Source organism: Pleurodeles waltl, chromosome 10 (genome assembly GCF_031143425.1).
Source record: "Pleurodeles waltl isolate 20211129_DDA chromosome 10, aPleWal1.hap1.20221129, whole genome shotgun sequence".
NCBI lineage: Eukaryota > Metazoa > Chordata > Amphibia > Caudata > Salamandridae > Pleurodeles > Pleurodeles waltl.
In genome coordinates this window covers 553,251,698-553,277,381 of record NC_090449.1, presented here as the reverse complement: position 1 = coordinate 553,277,381, position 25,684 = coordinate 553,251,698, and the positions used below count along the sequence as shown (strand labels likewise).

At 47.4% G+C, this 25,684-nt stretch overlaps 1 protein-coding gene across 1 annotated transcript in view; it reads left to right on the top strand.

Annotated features, from left to right (window-relative positions):
• Positions 1-25,684, top strand: part of C10H1orf35 (chromosome 10 C1orf35 homolog) — a 228,809-nt gene that overhangs the window by 104,800 nt on the left and 98,325 nt on the right. Inside the window, exon 6 of the mRNA XM_069210984.1 lies at positions 23,895-23,967. Coding sequence (XP_069067085.1) covers positions 23,895-23,967 — 73 coding nt within the window. The remainder of the gene's footprint in view (positions 1-23,894; positions 23,968-25,684) is intronic.

Genomic DNA, 25,684 nt, shown 5'->3' with positions numbered 1-25,684 from the left:
GAAACCGTTCCTGGAGAGACGAAAATGTAATACGATTTACTGGTAAGTACTCGACTTACATTTCCAGTCTCCGGGGGTTAGGAAGTTCACAGGTTGGGGTTCAAGTTAACCCCAAACACCTGCCACCAGCAACACTGGGCCGGGCCGGATGCAGAGGTCAAAGTTTAGGCAAAATTAACATGTGTTCCTATGTAGCCTGGGGGCACTCAGAATCAGGCCTGCCTACAGATAAGTACCTGCGACTTCAGAGGGCAGACTGGGTGAGGTGCGGGGGGGCTGTTTAGAGGAGCATGGTGGGCACACGTAGGCACCAAACACACAACCCTCAGCGGCACTGGGGTGTCCGGCTGCAGCGTGCAAACAAGGCCTCTTATTTCCAATGATTCTCTATAAGGGGACCCCGGAGGTCACTTAGAGGCTACAGGCAAGATCCAGGGGGTCGTCTAGGGCCGCCTGCTGAATGTGGCTGCACCGGAGGTCGGGTTCTCCAAGGCCTGGGGGCTGCGGGTGCAGTGGTCTTGTAGACGTCTGATATCTTCATCTGGAGCTTTCTCGGTCGGGGGGTCCTCAGGATTTCCGCCGAAGGGGTCGTTATGGAGGGGTGGAGAGGTCAACCCAGGGTGGGCACTTGCTCAATCGCCTGAGGATCCTCTCTAGTTGGTTGGGCCACCTGGACACAGGCCGTGGGCGTCTGGTGCAGATTGGTCAGGACTCACGCATTCGGAGGAGGCTGGAGTCCTTGGTTGTTGTTTCTTCTTGGACAGAGCCGGTGACCACAGGAGTTCTTTGTCCTTTTGAGTGCAGGGAAGTCCTCTGGAGCTTGGCAGAGATCGCTGGTCCTGCTGGATGCGTCTCTGGTCTTGTGTAGGTTCTTTGAAGCAGGAGATAGGCCGGTAGGGCTGGGGCTGAGTCAGTTGTCGTCTTCCTTCTTCTCTGCTGGGGGTTCAGCTTAACTGTCCTTCTTTCTTGTCAGGTCGCCATGAATCTGACTGGGGTTCAGGGGAGCCCTGAAATTCTGGATTTTGGGGCGTTACAGCGTCAGAGGGCAGTAGCCAAGGGCTACTGTCCCTAAGGGGGACTACACCCTTCTTGTGCCCACTCCGTTTGGAGAGGGAGACACATTCCTAACCCTATTGGTCCTTGCCCTCCGAACTAAGATGGAGGATTTTGAAGGGCGGGGTCACCTCAGCCCTGGACACCTTAGGGTGGTGCTAGCTGGAGTGGTCACTCCTCCCTGCTTTCCCTAATTTTGCCGCCAGACTTGCCACCAAAAGAGGGGCTTTGCCCAAGGGGGCGGGGGGTAATTACTCCACTAGCTGGAGTGCCCTGGTACATTTTAACACGAAGCGTGAGCCTTTGAGGCTTACCTCCAGGTGTTACAGTTACTGAAGGGGGGAGTTATGAAGCACCTCCACCCAGGACAGGCTTTGTTTCTGAACACAGAGAGCACAAAGGCTCTCACCTCATGTGGTCAGAAACGTATCTGGAAGTGGCCAGCTGGCACAAACTGGTCCGTCCTGCACTTGCAGTTTGGCTGACATACAGGGGGCATCTCTAAGATGCCCTCTGGGTGTATTTTTCAATAAATCCCTCAGTGGCATCAGTGTGGGTTTATTGTGCTGAGAAGTTTGATGAGAAACTTCCAAGTATTCAGTGAAGCCATTATGGAGCTAGGGAGTTTGTAACAACAGACTCCCAGACCATATACTGAGTATGGCTACACTGCACTTACAGTGTCTGAGAATGGACTAAGACACTGTAAGGGCATATTGCTCATCCAGCTATGCCCTCACCTGTGGTATAGTGCACCTTGCCTTAGGCCTGGAAGGCCTGCTAGAAGCGTGACTTACCTATGCCACAGGCAGTGGTTTGGGGGCATAGCACCCTGAGACGGCTGCCATGTCGACTTTGCCTTTTTCTCCTTACCAGCACACACAAGCTGTAAAGGCAATGTGTATATGCTTGATGAGGGGTCCCCCCCATGGTGGCATACAACATGATGCAGCCTTTGGTGGCCCTCCCTGGCCACAAGGCCCTTGGTACCATAGGTACCCTTTACAAGGGACTTAACAGTGTGCCTTGGGTGTGCAGTTGTGAAAACAAAGGTACAGGTTTTGTGAAAGAACACTGATGCTGAGGCCTGGTTAGCAGGATCCCAGCACACTTTCAGTCAAAGTTGGCATCCATATTGGGCAAAAAGTGGGGGGTAACCATGCCAACAGAGGCACTTTTCTACAGCCAGCTTGTCTTAAAAAGCCACTAGTAGAAAGGCAAGAAAGATTGGGAACAGGGCAAGTGTGCCACAGTGTTGGATGCCCTTAATAACAAAGATCTTTGTAATTTCTGACGAGTGCTTGTCAGTAGGGACCGGGGCAATGGTGCCCCTCTTGATAATAACATTGCAGCGGATGCTTGGGTTGAACACTTCTCCCATGTGAATTCATTTGCTACCATTTGTGAGCCAGAAGTGAATCATATAGCAGCAGCGGCGCAGGGCTGAAATGGGGCTTTGTAATGTGTACAAGGGTGTGGGGTTGTCGTTACTACCACTCTTTATGTAGGCTCTGAGGGTCCTCTTGTTGAGTATCCATTACTGGCATTATCTAACAGGGTGGGGCATCGTTTCAAGGGTAATAATCCCTCTGATAAGATGTCTATTCTGTCCTACGTTGAATTAGTATCACAGCAGGCCTCTTGTGTAATCAGCATATATATCTCTAAAGCTCTAGACTCGATTACCCCTAATAAGGCTCCTGGGCTGGATACAGTGGCTGGTGATTTACGAAAGCTGTTCAAGGATATTTGGTGCCCCTATTTTGTCTTGTTCTTTAATGTTCTGTTGGCTGGGGTACCCATGCCTGTGTCACGGGCCGGGGCAGAGATCATCCCCGTTTTTAAGAAGGGCTTCCTATCTCTATTTACTAATTACAGGTCAGTTAGCCTAATCAATAGTGTGCAAAAATTGTTCTGCATTATAATTATGAATAGATTGAGTGGATGGTTGAATTGTACGTTTAACACCCTGCATGCTGGGTTTAGAGAGGGTGTAGGGACATTTGATCAAGTATTTCCACCTCCGGTTGTATTTTTGGAAGTATGTTTCCCTGAGGGACAGTAGACTATATGTAGTCCTTATAGATCTCAGATCTGCCTTTGACTTTGTCCCCAGATTGTCCCTCTCTGGAGGGTATTTAGAGAGATGGGTGTTACTGCCTATTGTAGGAGGCTGGCCTGGCTTATAGTGGGTACCCTGTGGTACTTACACCCTGTGCCAGGTCCAGTTATCCCTTATTAGTAGAATAGAGGTGTTTCTAGCAGCTTAGGCTGATAGAAGGTAGCTATGACAAAGCAGCTTAGGCTGAACTAGGAGACATGCAAAGCTCCTACTATACCACTTATCATATGCACAATATCATAAGAAAACACAATACACAGAGTTACTAAAAATAAAGGTACTTTATCTTTATGACAATATGCCACAAGTATCTCATTGAGTACCCTCAGTAAGAAGGTAAGTAATATACACAAGTTATATGTACACAAACCCAAAACCGGTAAGTAAGAGTCAGAAAAGTAATGCAAACAGTGTAGAATTACAATAGGTTGCAATAGGCAGACATAGGTCTAGGGGCAACACAAACCATATACTCCAAAAGTGGAATGCGAATCACGAATGGACCCCAGACCTATGGGAGCTTGTAGAGGGTCGCTGGTACTGTAAGAAAACAGTCAGGGTGTCCAAGATACCCCACCCCAAGACCCTGAAACGTAGGAGTAAAGTACACCTACTACCCCAAAAGAGCACAATAGGCGTGATAGGGGGAATCTGCAAGAACAACAAACACCAGCAAGGCACTGAAGGTGGATTCCTGGACCTGAGGACCTGCAAAGCAAGGGGACGAAGTCCAAGAGTCGCGATAGTGTCCGGGGGGGGCAGGAGCCCAGAAAACCCCGCACGAAGATGCAAGGAAGCTGCCTCCGGGTGGAAGAAGCTTGGAGTTCTGCAACAACAAAGAGGACTAGGAACTTCTCCTTTGGATGGAAGATGTCCCACTTCGCGATGAAGGTTGCAGAAGTGTTCCCACGCAGAAATACCGCAAACAAGCCTTGCTAGCTGCAAGGGTCGTGGTAGAGGATTTTGGGTGCTGCTGGGGACCAGGAAGGACCAGGATGTTGCCCCTTGGAGGAGGAGGCAGAGGGGGCGCTCAGCAACTCGGAGAGCCCCCACAGAAGCAGGCAGCACCCGCAGAAGTACCCGAACAGGCACTTTGAAGATTTGTGAACCGGGGCTGGCTCAGAGTCACAAAGGAGGGTCCCACGATGCCGGAGGCCAACTCAGAGGGTTGAGCACTGCAGGACGGAGTGCTGGGGACCCAGGCTAGGCTGTGCACGAAGGAAATCCTGGAAGAGTGCACAGGAGCCGGAGCAGCTGCAAATCTCGCAGTACACAGGTTTGCAGTCTGGCGTGGGGAGGCAAGGACTTACCTCCACCAAACTTGGACGGAAGGAACACTGGACTGTGGGAGTCACTTGGATAGGGTTCCTGTGTTCCAGGGACCACGCTCGTCAGGATGAGAGGGGACCCAGAAGACCGGTGATGCAGTCTTTTGGTGCCTGCGTTAGCAGGGGGAAGATTCTGTCAACCCACAGGAGATTTCTTCTTGGCTTCCAGTGCAGGGTGAAGGCAGATGACCCCCAGAGCATGCACCACCAGGAAACAGTCGGGAAAGCCGGCAGGATGAGGCGCTGCAATGTTGCTGGTAGTCGTCTTGCTACTTTGTTGCAGTTTTGCAGGCGTCCTGGAGCAGTCAGTGGTCGATCCTTGGTAGAAGTCGAAGAGGGAGATGCAGAGGAACTCTGGTGAGCTCTTGCATTAGTTATCTGAAGAATACCCCAGAGGAGAGACCCTAAATAGCCAGAAAAGGAGTTTTGGCTACCAAGAAAGGAGGATTGGCTACCAAGAAATGTAAGAGCCTATCAGAGGGGGTCTCTGAAGTCACCTGCTGGCACTGGCCACTCAGAGCAGTCCAGTGTGCCCCCCAACACCTCTGTTTCCAAGGTGGCAGATGTCTGGGACACACTGGAGGAGCTCTGGGCACCTCCCCTGGGAGGTACTGGTCAGGGGAGTGGTCACTCCCCTTTCCTTTGTCCAGTTTCGCGCCAGAGCAGGGCTGGGGGAATCCCTGAACCGGTGTAGACAGGCTTATGCAGAGATGGGCACCATCTGTGCCCATCAAAGCATTTCCAGAGGCTGGGGGGGGCTACTCCTCCCCAGCCCTTCACACCTATTTCCAAAGGGAGAGGGTGAAACACCCTCTCTCAGAGGAAATCCTTTGTTCTGCCTTCCTGGGCCCGGGCTGCCCAAGCCCCAGGAGGGCAGAATCCTGCCTGAGGGGTTGGCAGCAGCTGCAGTGGAAACCCCGGAAAGGCAGTTTGGCAGTACCCGGGTTCTGTGCTAGAGACCCGGGGGATCATGGAATTGTCCCCCCAATACCAGAATGGTATTGGGGTGACAATTCCATGATCTTAGACATGTTACATGGCCATGTTTGGAGTTACCATTGTGAATCTATACATAGGTAGTGACCTATGTATAGTGCACGTGTGTAATGGTGTCCCCGCACACTCACAAAGTCCAGGGAATTTACCCTGAACGATGTGGGGGAACCTTGGCTAGTGCCAGGGTGCCCCCACACTAAGTAACTTGGCACCCAAAATTCACCAAGTGAGGGTTAGACATATAGGTGACTTATAAGTTACTTATGTTCAGTGAAAAATGGCTGTGAAATAATGTGGACGTTATTTCACTCAGGCTGCAGTGGCAGGCCTGTGTAAGAATTGTCTGAGCTCCCTATGGGTGGCAAAAGAAATGCTGCAGCCCATAGGGATCTCCTGGAACCCCAATACCCTGGGTACCTAAGTACCATATACAAGGGAATTATATGGGTGTACCAGTGTGCCTATGAGAATTGGTAAATTTAGTCACTAGCCTGCAGTGACAAATTTAGAAAGCAGAGAGAGCATAAACACTGAGGTTCTGGTTAGAAGAGCCTCAGTGATACAGTTAGGCACCACACAGGGAACACATATAGGACACAAACTTATGAGCACTGGGGTCCTGGGTAGCAGGATCCCAGTGACACATAACAAACACACTGACAACATAGGGTCTTCACTATGAGCACTGGGCCCTGGCTAGCAGGATCCCAGTGAGACAGTGAAAACACCCTAACATATACTCACAAACAGGCCAGAAGTGGGGGTAACAAGGCTAGAAAGAGGCTACCTTCCTACACCTATCTCTTAAAAGTCATAATTGTCCTACATACTAGGAATTATGCCTCTGATAGATGTGGGCCACTGGGAGAGCTCACTGACCCTATCCCTGTTGATAGGGGAGTGACACAAGGATGTGTTCTGGCCTCTACCCTTTTCCTTCTTTACATCATTGCTCTGGTGTCCTAGTTGGTGAAATGTGAGTGTGATGCCCGGTCTTTGGCTAGTGTCGAAGTCTCCACCCTGCTGTTCGCAGATGATGCCCTGTTGCTCTCTCAGTCTTCCACGGCATTCAAAAACTCTTGGATTGCTGTGGGATTGTCTGCGAACAGCGGGATTGGAGATTGACCTTGGCAAGACCAAATACATGGTGTTCTGATGGATACACCTACCTGTGGATTCCACACCTAAAGAATTCTCCCCTCGCGCCAGCTTCGACGGTAATTTTCTTCTAGCTCTGCACGTCGACGATGACGTCACAATTGCCCGACTCCACGCTATGCCGTATGACGTCATCCAGGCAATAAGAATCCCTCGTCGACGTGCAGACGTCCGTTCCCTTTTTTCCGTGCCTTCGAGTAAAGTTTTTTCTTCTAGGCTAACAGGGAGCTACAGTTGCACTTCGGTGTTACTATGTTGCAGCCAAGAAAATCTGTCTTTAAGCCTTGTAACCAGTGTGGGGGTCGGATGTCGGTCACTGACCCCCATGAAAATTGTTTATGGTGCCTTAGTTCCGACCATGAGGTTGAGTCATGCGGTTCGTGCCAACGCATGAACCCTAAGGCACTTAAGGAGAGAGAGGCGAAATTATTCCTAGCCCGTTTCAAGAAAAGAAAGGAAAGGCGTCATCGTAGAGAGTCTTCTTCTAAATCTTCGAAGACTCATCGTCGCCATGGGGACTCTCGGCGTCGTCACGACTCTCGGCGCATATCGAGCAGGGGCTGGTCCAGATCAAGATCTCTTTCAGCTCGGCGCCGTCCGACATGGGAGATTAGCCCGACCATCACTCCTCCGCCTCCTACAACTCCGGCTTCTCCTACTTCACCCTTGTCGGTGTTTGAAGTTGAGCCTTATCAGGAACCGGCGGCTTCGCCGGAGCAGGGGATGCCTGGTCCATCATCGGCCTCTATGCCGGCGTCGGCTCCGCAAGCTTATCCGGCTTTCCCGGCACCGGGTACGGATCCTGCTGCATTTCTAAATGCAATGTTCAATATCTTTTCCACCATGGCGCCTGGTGGAGGGCATGCGGGTCCGTCAGGCTCTTTGACTTTTAACTTGGGTGCTCCGGCTCCTTACAAGCCGACACCCTTTATGCCATTTCTGCCTTCTGGAGCCGCTTCGGCACTGATGCCCTTGGCGTCGCCCAGTAGGCCTGTGATGCCTACAATGTCTGCTGCCCCGGCGCCGGTGGATTCTCCACGGATCCAGTCCACAGTTAAGTTGCCTGTGTCGCCGGAGGGTCCGGCGTCAGATGGATCCGAGGATCGGCACCGGCGAAGATCTTCGGCGTCGGCTGACGCCTTTTCGACGCCGGGACTCGAATCCAGGCTCCTATCCAGGAGATTAGCATTACGTCTCCTGGAGGAAGAGGAATACAGCAGACAGCATTTGGAGGAAGGCGAAATCTTGGAGCCTTCAGGTGACTTCCAAGGCTTGGACACAGCAAGTGGCATTGACACTTCCCCTGAATGGGATTTGGCTTCACCAGGGGAGTATACTGAAGAGGCTGCATCTTTTCATGCGGTAATAAGGAAGGCTGCAGACTTTTTAGATCTTCCTCTTCCAGCTGCAGAGATGAAAAGAAACCTTCTGACTGAAGTGCTGCATCCGGCTTCAGTAGTGGTGGAGCCTCTCTTGCCCTTCAATGAGGCTCTCTTGGACCCCATCAAAGATATTTGGAGTAAGCCAGTGACTTCTACAGCTGTCAACAGGGCGGTAGTGAGACGCTATTGGTCGGTTGAGACCAATTCTGGACCTGAGGATTTTGAATTGGTTCCTCAAGCAGGAAAAGTTCAAAATGCTGACCCTTTCACAGGTTCTTTTGGCGTTGAACGAAGAAGATTGGATGGTGTCTGTCGATTTTCAGGATGCGTACTTCCATATTCCGATCCTCAAATCGCACAGGAGGTATCTCCGGTTTGTGGTGGGGTCGCAGCATTAGCAGTTTGCGGTCCTCCCGTTTGGTCTTAATTCAGCACCTCGAGTCTTCACAAAGGTGATGGCGGTGGTTGCGGTAGAGCTCAGAAGAAGAGGGATAGCGGTGTTTCCCTATCTGGACGATTGGTTAATCAAAGCCAAGACTCCAGGTGACCCGGATTTTCTCTCCAAACACCCAACTCCGGAGAGTTTGGTTGTTCAGGCATCGTGCTCCTCCCGGTCAGCTCCTGGTTCGTTCCCCGGGACCCCTGCGGACAGGGAGTCTAAGAAAATGGACCAGACAGCAAAGAAGGCCTTTTCTTCGGGCAGCATGGCCTTGAAGTCGACCAATACAACTTGCATTTTGGGGCGTTACATTCATGCCCTTATGGAGGAGGCGAAGGGTCATCCTGAATTGCCACAAGAGGTGTTGCATCTGTTAACGCACGCTCAGGAGGCGGCGACCCGGGTGATTCAGTCTGGGTTGGACACCTCAAACTCCGTGGCAAGGGCTATGGGTACATCCATAGTGTTGAGGCGTCAGGCTTGGCTGCGTTCATCAGGTTTCTCCTCGGATGTGCAAGCTACTCTCCGGGACCTGCCTTTTGACGGGGAGAAACTCTTTGGGACAAAAGCAGATTCTGCGCTTGAGCGTTTTAAAGAGAGCAGAGCCACAGCAAGATCGTTGGGACTTCAGGCAGCCACTTCCTCTACCTTTAGATCTTATAGGAAGTTTAGAGGTTTTGTACGTAGCTCCTCCTTTCGTGGCAGGTTCCAGGCGCCACAGCAATCTGCAGGATCCCTGCCTTACAGATCCTTCAGGGGCAGGGGTAGAGTACGTACGAGAGGAGCCACCCAGCAGCACTCTGCCTCTTCCTCAGGAGGGGTGCAGCAGGGAAAGCCTCCTTAGTCCTCCACCACTCCCTGTTCACGTGTCTCCGGTAGGGGGGAGACTTGCCCAATTTCTTCCCATGTGGGAGTTTATAACATCAGACTCCTGGGTCATCGACATTGTGAAGAAGGGGTACGCTCTTCCCTTTCGGGAGTTCCCTCCTCCCTTCCCTCCCCGCCCATCCTTCTGTTTGGAAGACCATTTTCTGTTAGTGCAACAGGAGGTGTTATCCCTGTTGTCAAAAGGCGCAGTGGAGTTGGTTCCGGAGCAGGAGAGGGGTCAGGGCTGTTATTCAAGATACTTCCTGATTCCCAAAAAAGATGGTCGGTTGAGACCAATTCTGGACCTGAGGATTTTGAATTGGTTCCTCAGGCAGGATAAGTTCAAAATGCTGACCCTTTCACAGGTTCTTTTGACGTTGAACGAAGGAGATTGGATGGTGTCTGTCGATTTGCAGGATGCGTACTTCCATATTCGGATCCTCAAATCGCACAGGAGGTATCTCCGGTTTGTGGTGGGGTCATAGCATTATTAGTTTGCGGTTCTCTCAAACACCCAACTCCGGAGAGTTTGGTTGTTCGGGCATCGTGCTCCTCCCGGTCAGCTCCTGGTTCGTTCCCCGGGACCCCATTCGGACAGGGAGTCTAAGAAAATGGACCAGACAGCAAAGAAGGCCTTTTCTTCGTGCAGAAGAAGAGGCATAGTAGTGTTTCCCTATCTGGACGACTGGTTAATCAAAGCCAAGACTCCAGGGCGTCACCTGCAGTCGACAACTAAGTTGTTGTTTGACCTGGGTTTTTCGATCAATGTGCCCAGATCTCATCTGGAGCCCTCGCAACGCCTCCTGTTCATAGGGGCAGTACTGGACACAACATTGAATCTGGCCTTCCCTCCGCCCCAGCGGGTTCAGGACATTCAGGCGTTGATTCCAATGTTTCGAAATGGAGCGGTAGTTCCAGTCCTCAAGGTACTTCGTCTGCTCGGTCTGTTTGCTTCTTGCATACTGCTGGCCACTCATGCACGCTGGCACATGAGGGCTCTTTAGTGGTGCGTCCGCAGGCAGTGGTTTCAGCACAAAGGAGAACTTGAGGATTCGATCACGATCTCCAGAGACACTGCTGTGGATCTTCAGTGGTGGGCTGCGGTCGGCAACCTGTCGCAAGGAAGGCCGTTCTCGCTGCCTCCGCCAGTGGCCACAGTTGTAACGGATGCTTCCACTCTAGGGTGGGGAGCTCATCTGGGGGACCTGGAGATCAAAGGCCTTTGGTCTCCAGTGGAACAGAGGTTTCCCATCAATCTGTTGGAATTGCGGGCAGTACGTCTGGCTCTCAAGGCCTTTCTCCCTTCCATTCGCGGTCAGTCAGTCCAGGTCCTGACGGACAACATTACCGCGATGTGGTATATAAACAAGCAGGGAGGAGTGGGGTCGTACCTTCTTTGCAGAGAAGCTCTTCGACTCTGGTCCTGGCTTGGTAGCAAATCATTTGGCCAGGGTTCTGAATGTACGTGTGGATGTTCTCAGTCGACGCAGCTCGGTTGACCACGAGTGGCGTCTTCATCCGGATCTGGTTCTTTACATCTTCCAGATGTGGGGGTGTCCGCAGATAGATCTGTTTGCTACTCAGGAGAACGCGCAGTGCCTGTTGTTTTGCAGCCTCCAGTATCCGGTGTAAGGAGCTTTGGGGTGACGTGTTTCAGATGTCCTGGAAGGGTCAGTTGCTTTACGCGTTTCCTCCCATACCCCTGATTCCTCGAGTTCTGAGGAAGATCCGCCAAGACCGGGCCCAGGTCATCTTGATAGCCTCGGATTGGCCGAGAAGGGTGTGGTATTCGGACCTTCTTCAACTCTCTGTGTGCCCTCCCCTCTGCCTCCCTTACAGGGTGGACCTCCTCTCGCAGTCGCAGGGGCAGATTCTACACCCCCACCTCCAGAGTCTGCACCTTCATGCCTGGAGATTGAACGGGGCAATCTGAGTGTTTTTTCTCTCCCGCCGGAAGTGGTGGATGTTATTTTATCGGCCCGGCGACACTCCACCAAATCGATCTATGCAAGTAGGTGGGCTAGATTTGTACCTTGGTGTGGAGAGAACCAAATTAATCCCTTAAAGGCTCACTTGTCTGACATATTATTTGCTCTTTCCTTGGCACAGAAGGGTTGTGCAGTTGCCACAGTTAAGGGCTATTTATCAGCACTGTCGGCTTTTCTGTGCCTCCCAGATCAACCTTCCTTGTTTAAATCTCCACTTGTTTTGAGGTTCGTTAAGGGTCTCACTAATAGGTTTCCGCCCACACCGTTTGTTATGCCACAATGGGATCTTAACTTGGTATTAACATTTCTAATGGGATCGCCATTTGAGCCAATGCATTCTTGTGCTTTGCATTTGCTGGTCTTTAAGACTGTATTTCTGGTAGCCATAACATCGCCCAGAAGAGTGAGTAAGCTTCAGGCTCTTAGTGTAGAGTCTCCATACCTTTCCTTCTTTAGAGACAAAGTGGTGTTAAGGACCAAGGCGGCTTTCCTCCTTAAGGTTGTTACACCCTTTCACTTGGGGCAGTCTATTACTCTCTCTTCCTTTTACCCTCCGCCTCATCCATCCAAGGAGGAAGAGAGGTTTCACCGACTGGATCCACGAAGAGCATTGAGCTTCTTTGTCGACAGGACGAAGGAGTTCAGGCAAGACGATCAGCTCTTCGTTGGATACGTGGGGAAGAGGAAAGGCAGAGCAGTCCACAAGAGAACGCTATCCAGGTGGGTCATTCTCTGTATCAAGCTTTGTTATTCCTTAGCGAAGAAAGAACCACCTGTGGGGCTTCTTGTTCATTCCACCAGAGCTAAGGCTACTTCTTCGGCCTTAGCTAGGGGTGTTCCTGTGGTTGACATCTGCAAGGCGGCAACTTGGGCATCCCTCCATACTTTTGTCAAACATTATTGTTTGGATTTTGAGGTTAGGAGGGATGGCCATTTTGCACGCTCAGTGCTGCAGGATTTCTTGGTTTGACCATTCAGGCACCCACCTCCGGAGGTAGTACTGCTTTGGGACTCTATTCTTTAGGTGAGGAATCCACAGGTAGGTGTATCCATCCGAAGAATAAGGTACTTACCTTCGGTAATGCTTTTTCTGGTGGATACATTAACTACCTGTGGATTCCTCACGGTCCCACCGCCTCCTGTGTGTGTGTGTGTGTGTGTGTGTGTGTGTGTGTATTTCTTTCTCTGGTTCTGATAATTCAAGTACACATGATTGAACTTGACTGACATATTTGGTTCCATAAGGAACAGTTATTGCTGTTAGTTTCTTTTTATTTTTATTGTAATAAATGTTGCGTTTTCACTTCATTTGATGTGAATATGTTCTCTTCAAGGTGAATGTGCACCTGTTCGCCTCAAAGGCACGTAAAAAATGGTAACAACTGACATCTGCACGTCAACGAGGGCTTCTTATTGCCTGGATGACGTCATACGGTGTCACGTGGAGTCGTGCAATTGTGACGTCATCGTCGACGTGCAGAGCTAGAAGAAAATTTCCGTCGAAGCTGGCGCGAGGGGAGAATTCTTTAGGTGAGGAATCCACAGGTAGTTAATGTATCCACCAGAAAAAGTGTTACTGAAGGTAAGTAACTTATTCTTTAATCCTTCTTCCTCAGCCTCTCATCCCAACCCTACTTACAATGGTGAAATGCTTGATCGTGTACAGGAATATGACTACATGGGGCTGACCCTTTTCGAAAAATTTGACTGGTCAGCCCACGTTCTGAAACGCAAGCTCAAGCTGGAGTGGTATTGTGGGAGCATTTTCAGGGTGCAACGCAATTCTTTTATCCGTCTGATTTCTCCAGCACTAGAGGTGTATAAGTGCCAGGCTAAGGGGGGCTTTTTTGTTTGGAGGGGAACTGTGGGGTCATCATGGACTCGGGCCCTTGAACTTGTGGAGATTCGATTTATGAAGAATCTGTAATTTGCCATCAAGCACCCCTTCGTGTCCATTGCAGCTAGACTTTGCCTTAAAACTAATTAAAGATGTGGTTAGTCTAAAACCTCTGTTGTACTGGCGGAGGCTGTGGTCAACCCCGGAGCTTGCATCTTTCCGGAGTCCCCAGAAGAGGTGATGGGTCTGCCTGGTGTCAGTAAGATCTCATGGATAAGGGTGGTAAAAGACTAGCTAGGGCAGACGGGGTATGAACATTTATGGTTGTCGCCTCCAGATTCCGCAACATTCCTAAGCAAGACCTTAAAGAGGCTTTTGGCAGAATACTGATTATCTAACCATAGGTTTTGGCAGTAATAGCTGTCTTAATGCCTCACTCACCGAGTTTAAAGATGACTATCAATCGAAAGGTTTTGTTTTGGATGAAATCGACCCACCGGCTGCAAAAACTCTTTATATTAAATTTTACCATGGTTCCCTTCCTGTTCATTTGTTTACAGCTTCCTAGAGACAAGAAATCTCTGACCGCACTAGATCTTGACCCCAAATGAGGTTGGATCGATGATACATGTTATCTTCTTTTGTTCAACCTATCAGAGATTTAGGAAGAATTGGCTTCTGCCTGTATGTCGTAATTTGGTCCTTAGGACTGTTAGACCTGCCCTCAGAACGTTAATAAGCGAAACTAGGCAATTTGTTGGTTTTGCTGTCTCTAAGACTTTGTTGCTTATGTGGCGTCTTAAACAGAGGAAAGTGGCTTTTTAATACTTAATAATATTTTACTTTGTTTCCAAACTTGTATATATATATATAAGTGACTTATTGTTTTTATGTATGCCTTTCTATCCTTAAGGGTTTGATTATATGTATTTATTGGATCTGTATATGAATTGTGGTTATTTCTGTTAATATTATTGCTGGTCTCCTTGATGGTTGCTTGTTTTGTTTTTTATGGCTAATTAGCTGAAATAAATACTTTTTGACTGGCTGATTTGGTATGAAAGTGAGGGAGCAATTGATTTGTGACGTTGGGCAGGAAACAATTTGTGTGGTAATGACTAGAGTGTTAATCTTTAGAGGTGAATTGTGACCTAGCTGTTTTGGGGGGCAAAGTGAACTAGAACTAAATAAAGTCGAAAGAATGATGTAGGGAGTGTGGCAGAGGGAAATCTAGTGAGGGTAGCTTTTATGGTAACATTTTGTGAAGAGGCCGAGGGCCTGAATTAAAGTTCACTGGATGAGTTACTCCATTGAAAATGTGACAGATATCCCCATTGCCATATTACAAGTGCATTATATCCAGTGGCACTTGTAAAGCAGCGGACAGGATCTGTCACGTGTGACAGACTAACCCATCCTATAAACTTAAAATCAGGCTCAAAGTCTAAGGACACACAGCTGCAGTGACGAGTAGCTGAATAGGGAGGGATTAAAAGGTGTGGAATAGCCCCTGTGGTTAGGATTTTACTGATGTAATGAAATCCTGGAAATAATATGAATGGTAGCATCTACATTTGAGTTTGGAGCACTAATTTTCTGTTTGTATGTTTGTAGGCTGTGAGGTGCTGTGAAACTGGATTGTACGCTTCCTGTATATATGTGTGTGCTTTCTTATCTTGTAGGGTTCGTAGAAGTATTAGTGTTCTGTGATAGTATAATTAACTGATAATATTTTTGCCCAATTACAATTTGTAGCTTTACATTTCTTCACAAAAAGTAGTAGGTGCTCAATCAGCAGAAGGCATTTTAGATGTTTCATGTGAGCTTTGAGTGCATGACCGAGTCTATTCGTCTGATGAAACCGATCATTAAAAAAATAGAAAGATGGGAACAGCAGTTGTGCTTGATGTTCTATCTCAATCACTATTCATCCAAAAATAATGTTTCATTCCAGTGATTCAGCACAGGTGAAAAATGGATCTGTGTTGGATTTTTTTTAATTTTTTTTTATTCCATTTAAATATGTTGTTATTGCCACTATATAAGTATAAATATTTTTGCACAAGTTTTCAAGATTAACGCTTACGCTGCCATTCCTTACCCATTCACCCAATGTCCCCCACCCCACTGCTAAGCCTTTTTTGGCGATTTGGGATAGTTCACGCTTAGGCCTCTATAACTTTTTGTCCACATAAGCAATCCATGCCGTTTTTTTTTTCCCCCAACATCCTGGGATTCTAAAGATATCCACGGTTTGTGGATTTCATTGGAGGAGACCGAGAAATGGCCAAAATAAAGCTACTTATTGACTTTTTTGGAAAAATAGGAAAACTTTCTCTGGTTAAAATTGTCTTTTTTTCTTTAAGAAAAATGGCATCAATTAAAGGTTTGATTTGCTAAAGTCACCATCTTCCCAGCTTTCAGGAACATGCAGGGCTGAATCAACGAACATAGGGCCATATGTAGCAAGCAGTTTTTCCCATTCTGTGTCTATGGGAAAATGTATTCGTACATATGGCCCCTAATGTTTTTACCCCAGTTTTAGCATTTTTCCTATTTTTTGTGCATTCAACCTAATTGCAGTTTGTGGTAAAAACCAGTGTGAAACTCATGGGTGATTCAGGAAAGCTATATATTTCTGAAAAGTAGACAAAATTCCAAATTCAGAAATGAGTCCTATGTATAGATCCCTCAAGGTTTTCCCAAAGAAACTAAGAACCTTTTTACGATCTTGACGGAGGGGGTTTCCTACATCACAAATGTGATGGATATCCCATCTGCCGTATTATGATCTCCATATATTATGATGGGATCATAATATGGCAGACGGGATAGCTGCCACATTTGTGATAGAGGTAACCCCTCCGTCAAGATCGTAATAAGGCCCTAAGTGTTGAAATAAATATATATTGAAAATAAATAGTAAAAAACAGCCATGTGTGAGTGTTTTTATCTGTATCTTTCATTGATGATGGCCAGTTTACAAAAGCGCTGTAGCATTAATTTTTTTAGAGCCTTTTGGTTGTGGGGGATGTATAGGGTTTGGAGGTTCTCCAAGAACCCAACATACCCAGAACCAAAACTGAGTTGCACCGTACAGTGGATTTTCATTGTGTACTGCGTATAAACCAATTCATATAGTAAAATATGTAGAGTTAAAAATAGAAATCAATCTAACCAATGCAAGATATGATGAAGTTTAGGGGCAGTGGTTGTTTGTACATCTCTGAAATTGTGGTACTTGTATGAGCATATGATTTAGAGGGTATGCTTGAAAGTGTCTTATTTCTTACACACTGGCTTACATTTGGAAGGCACAAATGCAGTGAAATCCAGTTCGTAATAATACGTATCCTACTATTCTATGCTCCCACATGTTTTCTGATGAAAGTGGTACCTCACTTTTGTGGTTAGGCCTAGTGCCTGTGACAGGAAATGGTCCAAAACATAAAATGGTTGCATCACATTTCACTCAAAGCTGACCTGTTTTTTGCAAAGTGAGTAGCTAGATTTTGGGTCCAAGCCTAGCCGGCACATAGAGAAACCTACCAAACTAGACATCTGGATGAGCCCCAGAGTGATATGCCTTGTTTTCTTATCCACAATGCTTTGCAAACATCAAATTGCACATTTCCCTTCATTTCTGTGACTTAAACTTCCAAAAACAACAGGAATCCACAAAATTCCTACCACTCAGCATTCTCCCACTTGTCCCTATAAAATTGCTTCATCACTTGTTTTGCTTGGCTGGTGCATGTGACAAACAAGCATCAAACCAAGGTCAGTGGGAGTCTTGTGGAGCAACTCTTATTGACCCTGGTTTGATTTATGCCTCTCAAGGGCACTAAACCAAGTCACACAAGTGGGGTAGCATTTTTATCAACAGCGTCTGGGAATGCTGCCCACATCCATTGTGCTTGAAAAAAAGAAAAAAAAGGAAAAAAAAAAAAAACTGGTGTTGAGTAGGATAAAAAGCTTCCGGTCTCCATCTTCACCCCGCTCCCCCCCACTCCCTCTTCAATGGGGGAGGGTGGGGAGCACAAAGACATTAGGCCCTGGGGAGAGCATTAGTCCATTGCCTGGGGGCCCCTCCAAATATAACCCCTGGTGGTCTAGTGGGTTTTCTTCCTTGATCTGTGCCTAGTGGGCTTTCTGCCTCCACCTCTCCCCCCCCACCCTCCCCACCCCCACCCCTCCAACCTCACACCAGTGGGAGGGAGGGGAGGCCAAATTGTAGATAGCAAGCTCCAGACTGGAAAGACTTTGGGCCAAGGGAGGGAGCATTAGACTGTTGTGTGGAGGACGCTCCCCACTTAAAAAAAAAAATAGTCCATGGGGTCTAGTGGGTGGATCCCTGTTTGGCACATTTCACTTCCACTTTCATTGTGATGTCAGCGCGCCGATCATCATTACATTGTGATTTTGTTTTTTTAAATGCCTCGGGCTACTGGGGAATCTCTTTCCCAGCTCCAGAGGCTGAAATGAACAAAAGGAAATCCCTCTGGTGTTCACATGAATGCAATATCCTGCCTCGGGTGAGAATACCAATACCTCCAGCAAATACTTACAATTCATCATAGGAGACAAATATTATCAGTTCATAATTCTCCCCTCCGGGGGTACCACCACACCCTGAGTGTTCACCAAATCCCTTGGGGTGTTAGGTACTCATTTACCCTGGCAAAATATCCATGTATTCCCTTATCTGGGGGATTGTCTTATCAAAGCCAACATTCATCACCAGTGTCAACAACCCACTCATATGACAAAAGATCTACTCCATCGCTTAGGATTCACTGTCAACATTCCCAAGTATCACCTGCATCATTTGCAGGCTCAGCCATACTTGGGGGTAATCATAAATACACAAATCAGATGAGTCTACCCCAATCCCACAAGAGTCCAGATCTTTCAGGCAATGTTGCTCCAGTTTCAGACAAATCAACAACTCACAGTGAGAACAGTGATGCTTTTCTTTAGTGATGATGGCCTCCTGCATCGCTATAGTACCCCTTGCACAACTACACACGCATCCATTATAGGAATGTTTAGCTTGACAGTGGTCTCAGTCACAGGGTCAGTTAGAGGATCTAGTGTTGATAGACCCCTGCGCTCACTACTCTCTGCAATGGTGGAACACCACCAACCTGCTGAAAGCTCGGCCTTTTCTCGACCCTGTTCCCCACCCACATCACTTTCAGAACGGACGCATCACAGACAAGATGGGGTGCACACCTTCGAGACCTCACAATGCACGGTCTCTGGGATGACCAGCACCGGAGTCTCGACATCAACTACCTAGAGCAGTGGTTCCAAACCTTTTGACTTCTGTGGACCCCCACTTTATCATTACTCGGTCCCGGGAACACCCATTGAATCTTTATTGGAATCCGGCAACCCCCCACCCCCCATGAGTCATTACTGAAAGCTGGGGACCTAATCTGTTAATATTACTTAATTTTCTAAGCAGTTGCGGACCCCCTCAGGAGGCTTAGCGGACCCCCATGGATCCCCGGACCACAGGATGGGAACCACTGACTTAGAGCTTCAGACTCTTCACCTAGCATTGAAAGCATTCCTACCTCACCTGACTCACAAAATTGTCCTAGTCCGGACAGACAATATGACAGCCATGTATTACCTACAGAAACAAGCGGAGGGGCACGGTCTCCACAACTGTCTCACCTGTCTCAGACCATCTTGAAATGGGCTCTACATTCCAACATTCACCTGTTAGAGGAATATCTTCCGAGAACAGACAACAACTTTGCAGACCTACTCAGCAGGATGCAGCTACAAGTCCATAAATGGGAACCCCACCACAAGTCTTCCATCAATACCGCCACCAATATTTCCAGAGGTGGGGGGTTTCCTCATATGGAGCTTTTCGCAACTGCAGAAAACGCAAAATGCCCAGACTTCGCCTCTAGGTTCCAAACACCCACTCTCCAAAGGAAGGGCACTATGGAAGACTTGGACAGGGATATTTGCCCATGCTTTTCCACCTCTCCCTCTCCCTCCATTTCTGGTTCGGAAGCTCAGGCAGACGTCTGTTAAAATGATCCTATTAGCTCCCACCTGGGCTCTTCAACTCTGGTTCACAATGCTATTAGACCTCTCTGTAGTTCCTCACGAGAAGCTTCTCAGCAGGCTGGACCTTCTCACTCAGAACCATGGAGAAATCAGGCACCCAGATGCCAAAATCTCAACGTAGCAATTTGGCTCACGAGCTCATAGTTTGGTTACCTTAACTTGGCACCAGAATGTATGGACATTCTTATGGAAGCACGTAGACCCACTACTAGAGCTTGCTATGTTGCAAAGTGGAAATGTTTTGTCTGCAATTATCACTCAAAAAAAATTGTCCCTTTCACAGCTACAGTACAAGACATTATCCTCTGCCTACTTCACTTACAAAAGGCTGGGTTAGTGTTCACATCTATATGATAACATCTTGCTGCATTGGCTGCCTATCTCCAAAATAGACAACACCTTTCTTTGTTAAAGGTCCCAGTGATTAAAGCCTTCGTGGAGGAGCTCAAACAAGTTATTCCATGACGGATTCCACTCGCACCTTCATGGAACCTCAATTTTGTCCTCACAAGACTCCTGGGCCCCCCATTTGAACCCATACACTCATGCCTCCTTCAATTTCTTTCTTTAAAGGTGCCATTTCTGGTCACCATCACATCACTTAGTTTAACCTTAGAAGAACCCTTCTTCCAACTACATAGAGACTGAGTGGTTCTCTGCACAAACTCTAAATTTCTCCCTAAAGTGTTATCTCAATTTCACCTCACTCAATTGATTAAGTTGCCAGTTTTTTTCCCCCACAACCAGATTCTTTTGCGGAAAAAGCTCTTCATACATTAGATGTTAAAAGAGTACTTAAGTACTATATTGATAGAACTAAATATTTCAGAAAGCCAGAACAACTTTTTGTTGCATTTTCACCTCCACACAAAGGCAAACCTTTATCCAAATCAGGCATAGCCAGAGGGATAGTAAAATGCATTCGGCATGTTATGCTAATTCTAAAAGACATTTTCCTGTTCCTTCCAGAGCACTCGTTACTTTGAAAAAGATAGTATCCATGACATTTTAGGAAATATTCCCAGAGCTGACATATGTGAAGCAGCTACATGGTCCACACCATACACCTTCACCAAACATTATTGTGTAGATGTACTCAAGTAAGCCAATATAAGTTGGGCAGTGCTACATACCCTTTTTCAAACAACTGCAACACCCACAGGGGACTGCTTTACAGTATATGCAGAGCATGTGTGTCTTCAGCCGCACATGCCTCGAAAAGAATGTTAGTTACCCTGTGTAAGGAAATGCCTCCTTGGCATGGTTACCCCCTGACTTTTTGCCTTTGCTGATGCTATGTTTTGAATTGAAAGTGTGCTGAGGCCTGCTAACCAGGAACCAGCACCAGTGTTCTTTCCCTAACCTGTACTTTTGATTCCACAATTGGCACACCCTGGGATCCAGGTAAATCCCTTGTAACTGGTACCCCTGGTACCAAGGGCCCTGATGCCAGGGAAGGTCTCTAAGGGCTGCAGCATATCTTATGCCACCCTGGGGACCCCTCACTCAGCACAGACACTCTGCTTGCCAGCTTGTGTGTGCTGGTGAGGACAAAACGAGTAAGTCGACATGGCACTCCCCTCAGGGTGCCATGCCAACCTCATACTGCCTATGCAGTATAGATAAGTCACCCCACTAGTAGGCCTTACAGCCCTAAGGCAGGGTGCACTATACCATAGGTGAGGGCACCAGTGCATGAGCACGGTGCCCCTACAGTGTCTAAGCCAAACCTTAGACATTGTAAGTGCAGGGTAGCCATAAGAGTATATGGTCTGGGAATCTGTCAAACACGAACTCCACAGCACCATAATGGCTACACTGAAAACTGGGAAGTTTGGTATCAAACTTCTCAGCACAATAAATGCACACTGATGCCAGTGTACATTTTATTGTAAACTACACCCCAGAGGGCACCTTAGAGGTGCCCCCTGAAACTTAAACCAACTACCCGTGTAGGCTGACTGGTTCTAGCAGCCTGCCACACTCGAGACATGTTGCTGGCCACATGGGGAGAGTACCTTTGTCACTCTGTGGCCGGTAACAAAGCATGCACTGGGTGGAGATGCTATCACCTCCCCCAGGCAGGAGCTGTAACACCTGGCGGTGAGCCTCAAAGGCTTACCCCCTTTGTTCCAGCACTGCAGGGCACTCCAGCTAGTGGAGTTTCCCGCCCCCTCCGGCCACGGCCCCACTTTTGGCGGCAAACCCGGAGGAGATAATGAGAATAACAAGGAGGAGTCACTGGTCAGTCAGGACAGCCCCTAAGGTGTCCTGAGCTGAAATGACTCTAACTTTTAGAAATCCTCCATCTTGCAGATGGAGGATTCCCCCAATAGGGATAGGAATGTGACCCCCTCCCCTTGGGAGGAGGCACAAAGAGGGTGTACCCACCCTCAGGGCTAGTAGCCATTGGCTACTAACCCCACAGACCTAAACACGCCCTTAAATTTAGTATTTAAGGGCTTCCCTGAACCTAAGAATTTAGATTCCTGCAACTTACCGAAGAAGAAGACTGTTGAGCTGAAAACCCCTGCAGAAGAAGAAAGAAGACACCAACTGCTTTGGCCCCAGTCCTACCGGCCTGTCTCCTGCCTTCAAAAGAAACCTGCTCCAGCGACGCTTTCTCCAGGACCAGCGACCTCTGAATCCTCAGAGGACTTCCCTGCTTCCAAGAGACCAAGAAACTCCAGAGAACAGCGGCCCTGTTCAACAAAGACTGCAACTTTGTATCCAGAGGAGCAGATTTAAAGACCCCTGCAATCCCCGCAAGAAGCGTGAGACTTGCAACACTGCACCCGGCGACCCCGACTCGACTGGTGGAGAACCAACTCCTCAGGGAGGACCCTCCGGCGACTCCGAGACTGTGAGTAACCAAAGTTGTCCCCCCTGAGCCCCCACAGCGACGCCTGCAGAGGGAATCCCGAGGCTCCCCCTGACCGCGACTGCCTGACTCTAAAATCCCGACGGCTGGAAAAGACCCTGCACCCGCAGCCCCCAGCACCTGAAGGATCGGAACTTCAGTGCAGGAGTGACCCCCAGGAGGCCCTCTCCCTTGCCCAGGTGGTGGCTACCCCGAGGAGCCCCCCCCTTGCCTGCCTGCACCGCTGAAGAGACCCCTTGGTCTCCCATTGATTTACATTGCGAACCCTATGCTTGTTTGCTCACTGCACCCGGCCGCCCCTGCGCTGCTGAGGGTGTACTTTTTGTGTGGACTTGTGTCCCCCCCGGTGCCCTACAAAACCCCCCTGGTCTGCCCTCCGAAGACGCGGGTACTTACCTGCTGGCAGACTGGAACCGGGGCACCCCCTTCTCTCCATTGAAGCCTATGTGTTTTGGGCACCACTTTGAACTCTGCACCCGACCGGCCCTGAGCTGCTGGTGTGGTGACTTTGGGGTCGCTCTGAACCCCCAACGGTGGGCTACCTTGGACCCCAATTTGAACCCCGTAGGTGGTTTACTTACCTGCAAGAACTAACAATACTTTACCTCCCCCAGGAACTGTGAAAATTGCAGTGTCCACTTTTAAAACAGCTTATTGTGTTTTATGTAAAAAGTATATATGTTATTGTGATAATTCAAAGTTCCTAAAGTACTTACCTGCAATACCTTTCAAATGAGATATTACATGTAGAATTTGAACCTGTGGTTCTTAAAATAAACTAAGAAAATATATTTTTCTATAACAAAACCTATTGGCCTGGATTTGTCTCTGAGTGTGTGTTCCTCATTTATTGCCTGTGTGTATGTACAACAACTACTCCTTTGATAAGCCTACTGCTCGACCACACTACCACAAAAATAGAGCATTAGTATTATCTCTTTTTGCCACTATCTTACCTCTAAGGGGAACCCTTGGACTCTGTGCATACTATTCCTTACTTTGAAATAGTGCATACAGAGCCAACTTCCTACACCCTGTAAGCATCTGTTTGTGGCATGTAGTGCCGTAGGTTTACATGAAACCACCCTCCTTCCCGGACACCTCTGGTGGCTGTTGTAGTTTCCCTTTCACTGGTACAGTAGGTGCTGCAGTTTACAGGTGGCATTGAAGTTTCCATGCCAAAAGTGTAATTTCTGCAAAACATTCTATGACCTTATAAGTGAATTAAATTAGCCAGTTTGTATGTTTTAGGGGTTGCAGCATACACACTGGGCAAATCAGAACTAAAACTTGGCAATAATTGATCCTGACTATACAAAAAAGGGGGATCTTCTCACCTGTACTTTAAATTATTTCTCCTGACTCGCTGACATGCTCTTAAGTGATTGGAGATTTATTGTGCACAGGCATGGATTCTGTGGGTCTGGTTCCAAAGGTTAGATTAATTTATTACATATAGAACCATGCAAAGTATTTTGGATAAATAACGTTAGCTACTATTTATTCAATATTTGTTGGGTCACCATTTTTGTAGAAATGCATATGACAGTTGTATTACAGACCAACGGTATCTTAAGTTTAGCCTTAATCCCCAAGAAAAAGTAGATTGGATTCGTTCCCTCTCGCAAGCCTTCTTTATCATGTCAGATTAGACCCATTTACTGCTTGAGCATTGAAAGAAGAATATAGAATAAGGATGTAATCGGAATATAGTAGCACAAGGCTAATGCTCCCTTTTTTCTTTTATTAGTGGTGGCTCAGGAAGAATGATGCTTTCCAAAGAAGACAAAGAGGCGGCTAAAATGGGACTATCTGTTTTTACGGTAAGTTGATGTGCATGTGTGGTTGTGTTGTATTTTCTAGTATTTCATCATAACGATATTTTTGCATAGTAGTTCAAAAATGAAAGTGTCCTCCCTTGTGAGCCCCTGCAACAGGAAATGATGGATAAAAAGAGCAAAGGATGATAGCTAGTGTAATTGATCAGCCCCAACGTTTGTAATGGTTTTTAGACATGAATGTGTCAGTTTCACACAGCTCTCTTCCTCTTGTCACTGTAAAAGATTGGTTGTGGCTTCGAGAAAGCATCTTAATAGAGACCGCGTTCTGTGCAGCATGATTGCTTGTTCTTCAACAAGAGAGAGGGAGTATGATTAGGCTGCTTCTTTGTTTTATTGATAAAGTCTGTTATTCTATTACTTTATGTTCCTCGACTTCAATTATTTTGTTTCATATCATAAGCACTGTTTAATCATCACGTATATGTAGTGATCGACTATTGACAGCTTCATTTGTGTATTATATACCACTTTTGCTTCAGAAATCCTGTATTCTCATTCATCAGTCAGTGAGCTTTGCGTCTAGCATTCAAGTTGTATCGTTGGCATTGCCACATTTGGCCATTATTTACATATGAAGTAGTAGTTCTTGCTCATTATATATGTTTGTTTAACTTCGTTAATTTTAATTCAGAAGTTCAGCTTTTTTTACCCTGCTTTAAATATTTTTTTAGAGTTAAAATCTCAGCTTTAGCAATGGTTGTCTAACCTGGTCTTATTTCTTGTATAGTATAATTGATAATTCGGCTTGTTTGTGTTCTTTACTGTCCTGAAACATTGACATAAAACCTCTCCTTACCAAACCTCTCGTTTTTCCCACTTTTCCCCATCTGTAAAATGTTCCCAGCAGACCTATTGGTTGTTCTAAACAACCATTTGTGAGAGTTGGAGCTATTTGGCATTGTAAATGGCAATGTCTTTTACCTGTGCGTTTTGGCTTGAAGTGTAGTGGATGTATGCCAGGTGCCACAGCAATTCGCCCAGGTCTGCCGTTGCAGGAGAGGGGATGCAACAAGGCTGCCATCTTGGGAGTGTTTTTGCCTCATTCCTGCAGACTGGCTGTGATACCCTCGAGATTCAACTGTTTCTAGCGTGTTTATCTAAACTTCTATGGCACCAAACAAGCCACAGAGCCACCTTTATGGCATTTAACACTGAGAATGAGGGGTCAAAAGAGTTAGGAGCAAATAAAGGTGGGCTTCTATATATTTCGGTGTTAAACTTTTAGCCCCTTCAGGTGCCCGGCCTATTTTGGATATTTGGGGCACTTCACGCTTAGGCCCTCATAACATTTTGTCCACATAAGCTACCCACGCCAAATGTGTGTCCTTTTTTTCCAACATCCTAGGGATTCTAGAGGTACCAAGAGTTTGTAGGTTCCCCTGGAGCACACCAAGAAATTAGCCAAAATACAGCAAAAATGTTGTTAAAAAAAAAAAAAAAATGGGAACAAAGGGCTGCAGAAGGCGGCTTGTGTTTCCCCCCCCCCCCCTGAAAATGGCATCAACAAAGGATTTGCAGTGCTAAAATCACCATCTTTCCAGCTTTCAGGAACCAGAAATTGAATCAGAAAACCACACTTTTCAACACAATTTTGGCATTTTACTGGGACATACCCCATTTTTACTATTTTTTATGTGCTTTTAGCCTCCTTCCAGTTAGTGACAGAAATGGGTGTGAAACCAGTGCTGGATCCCGGACA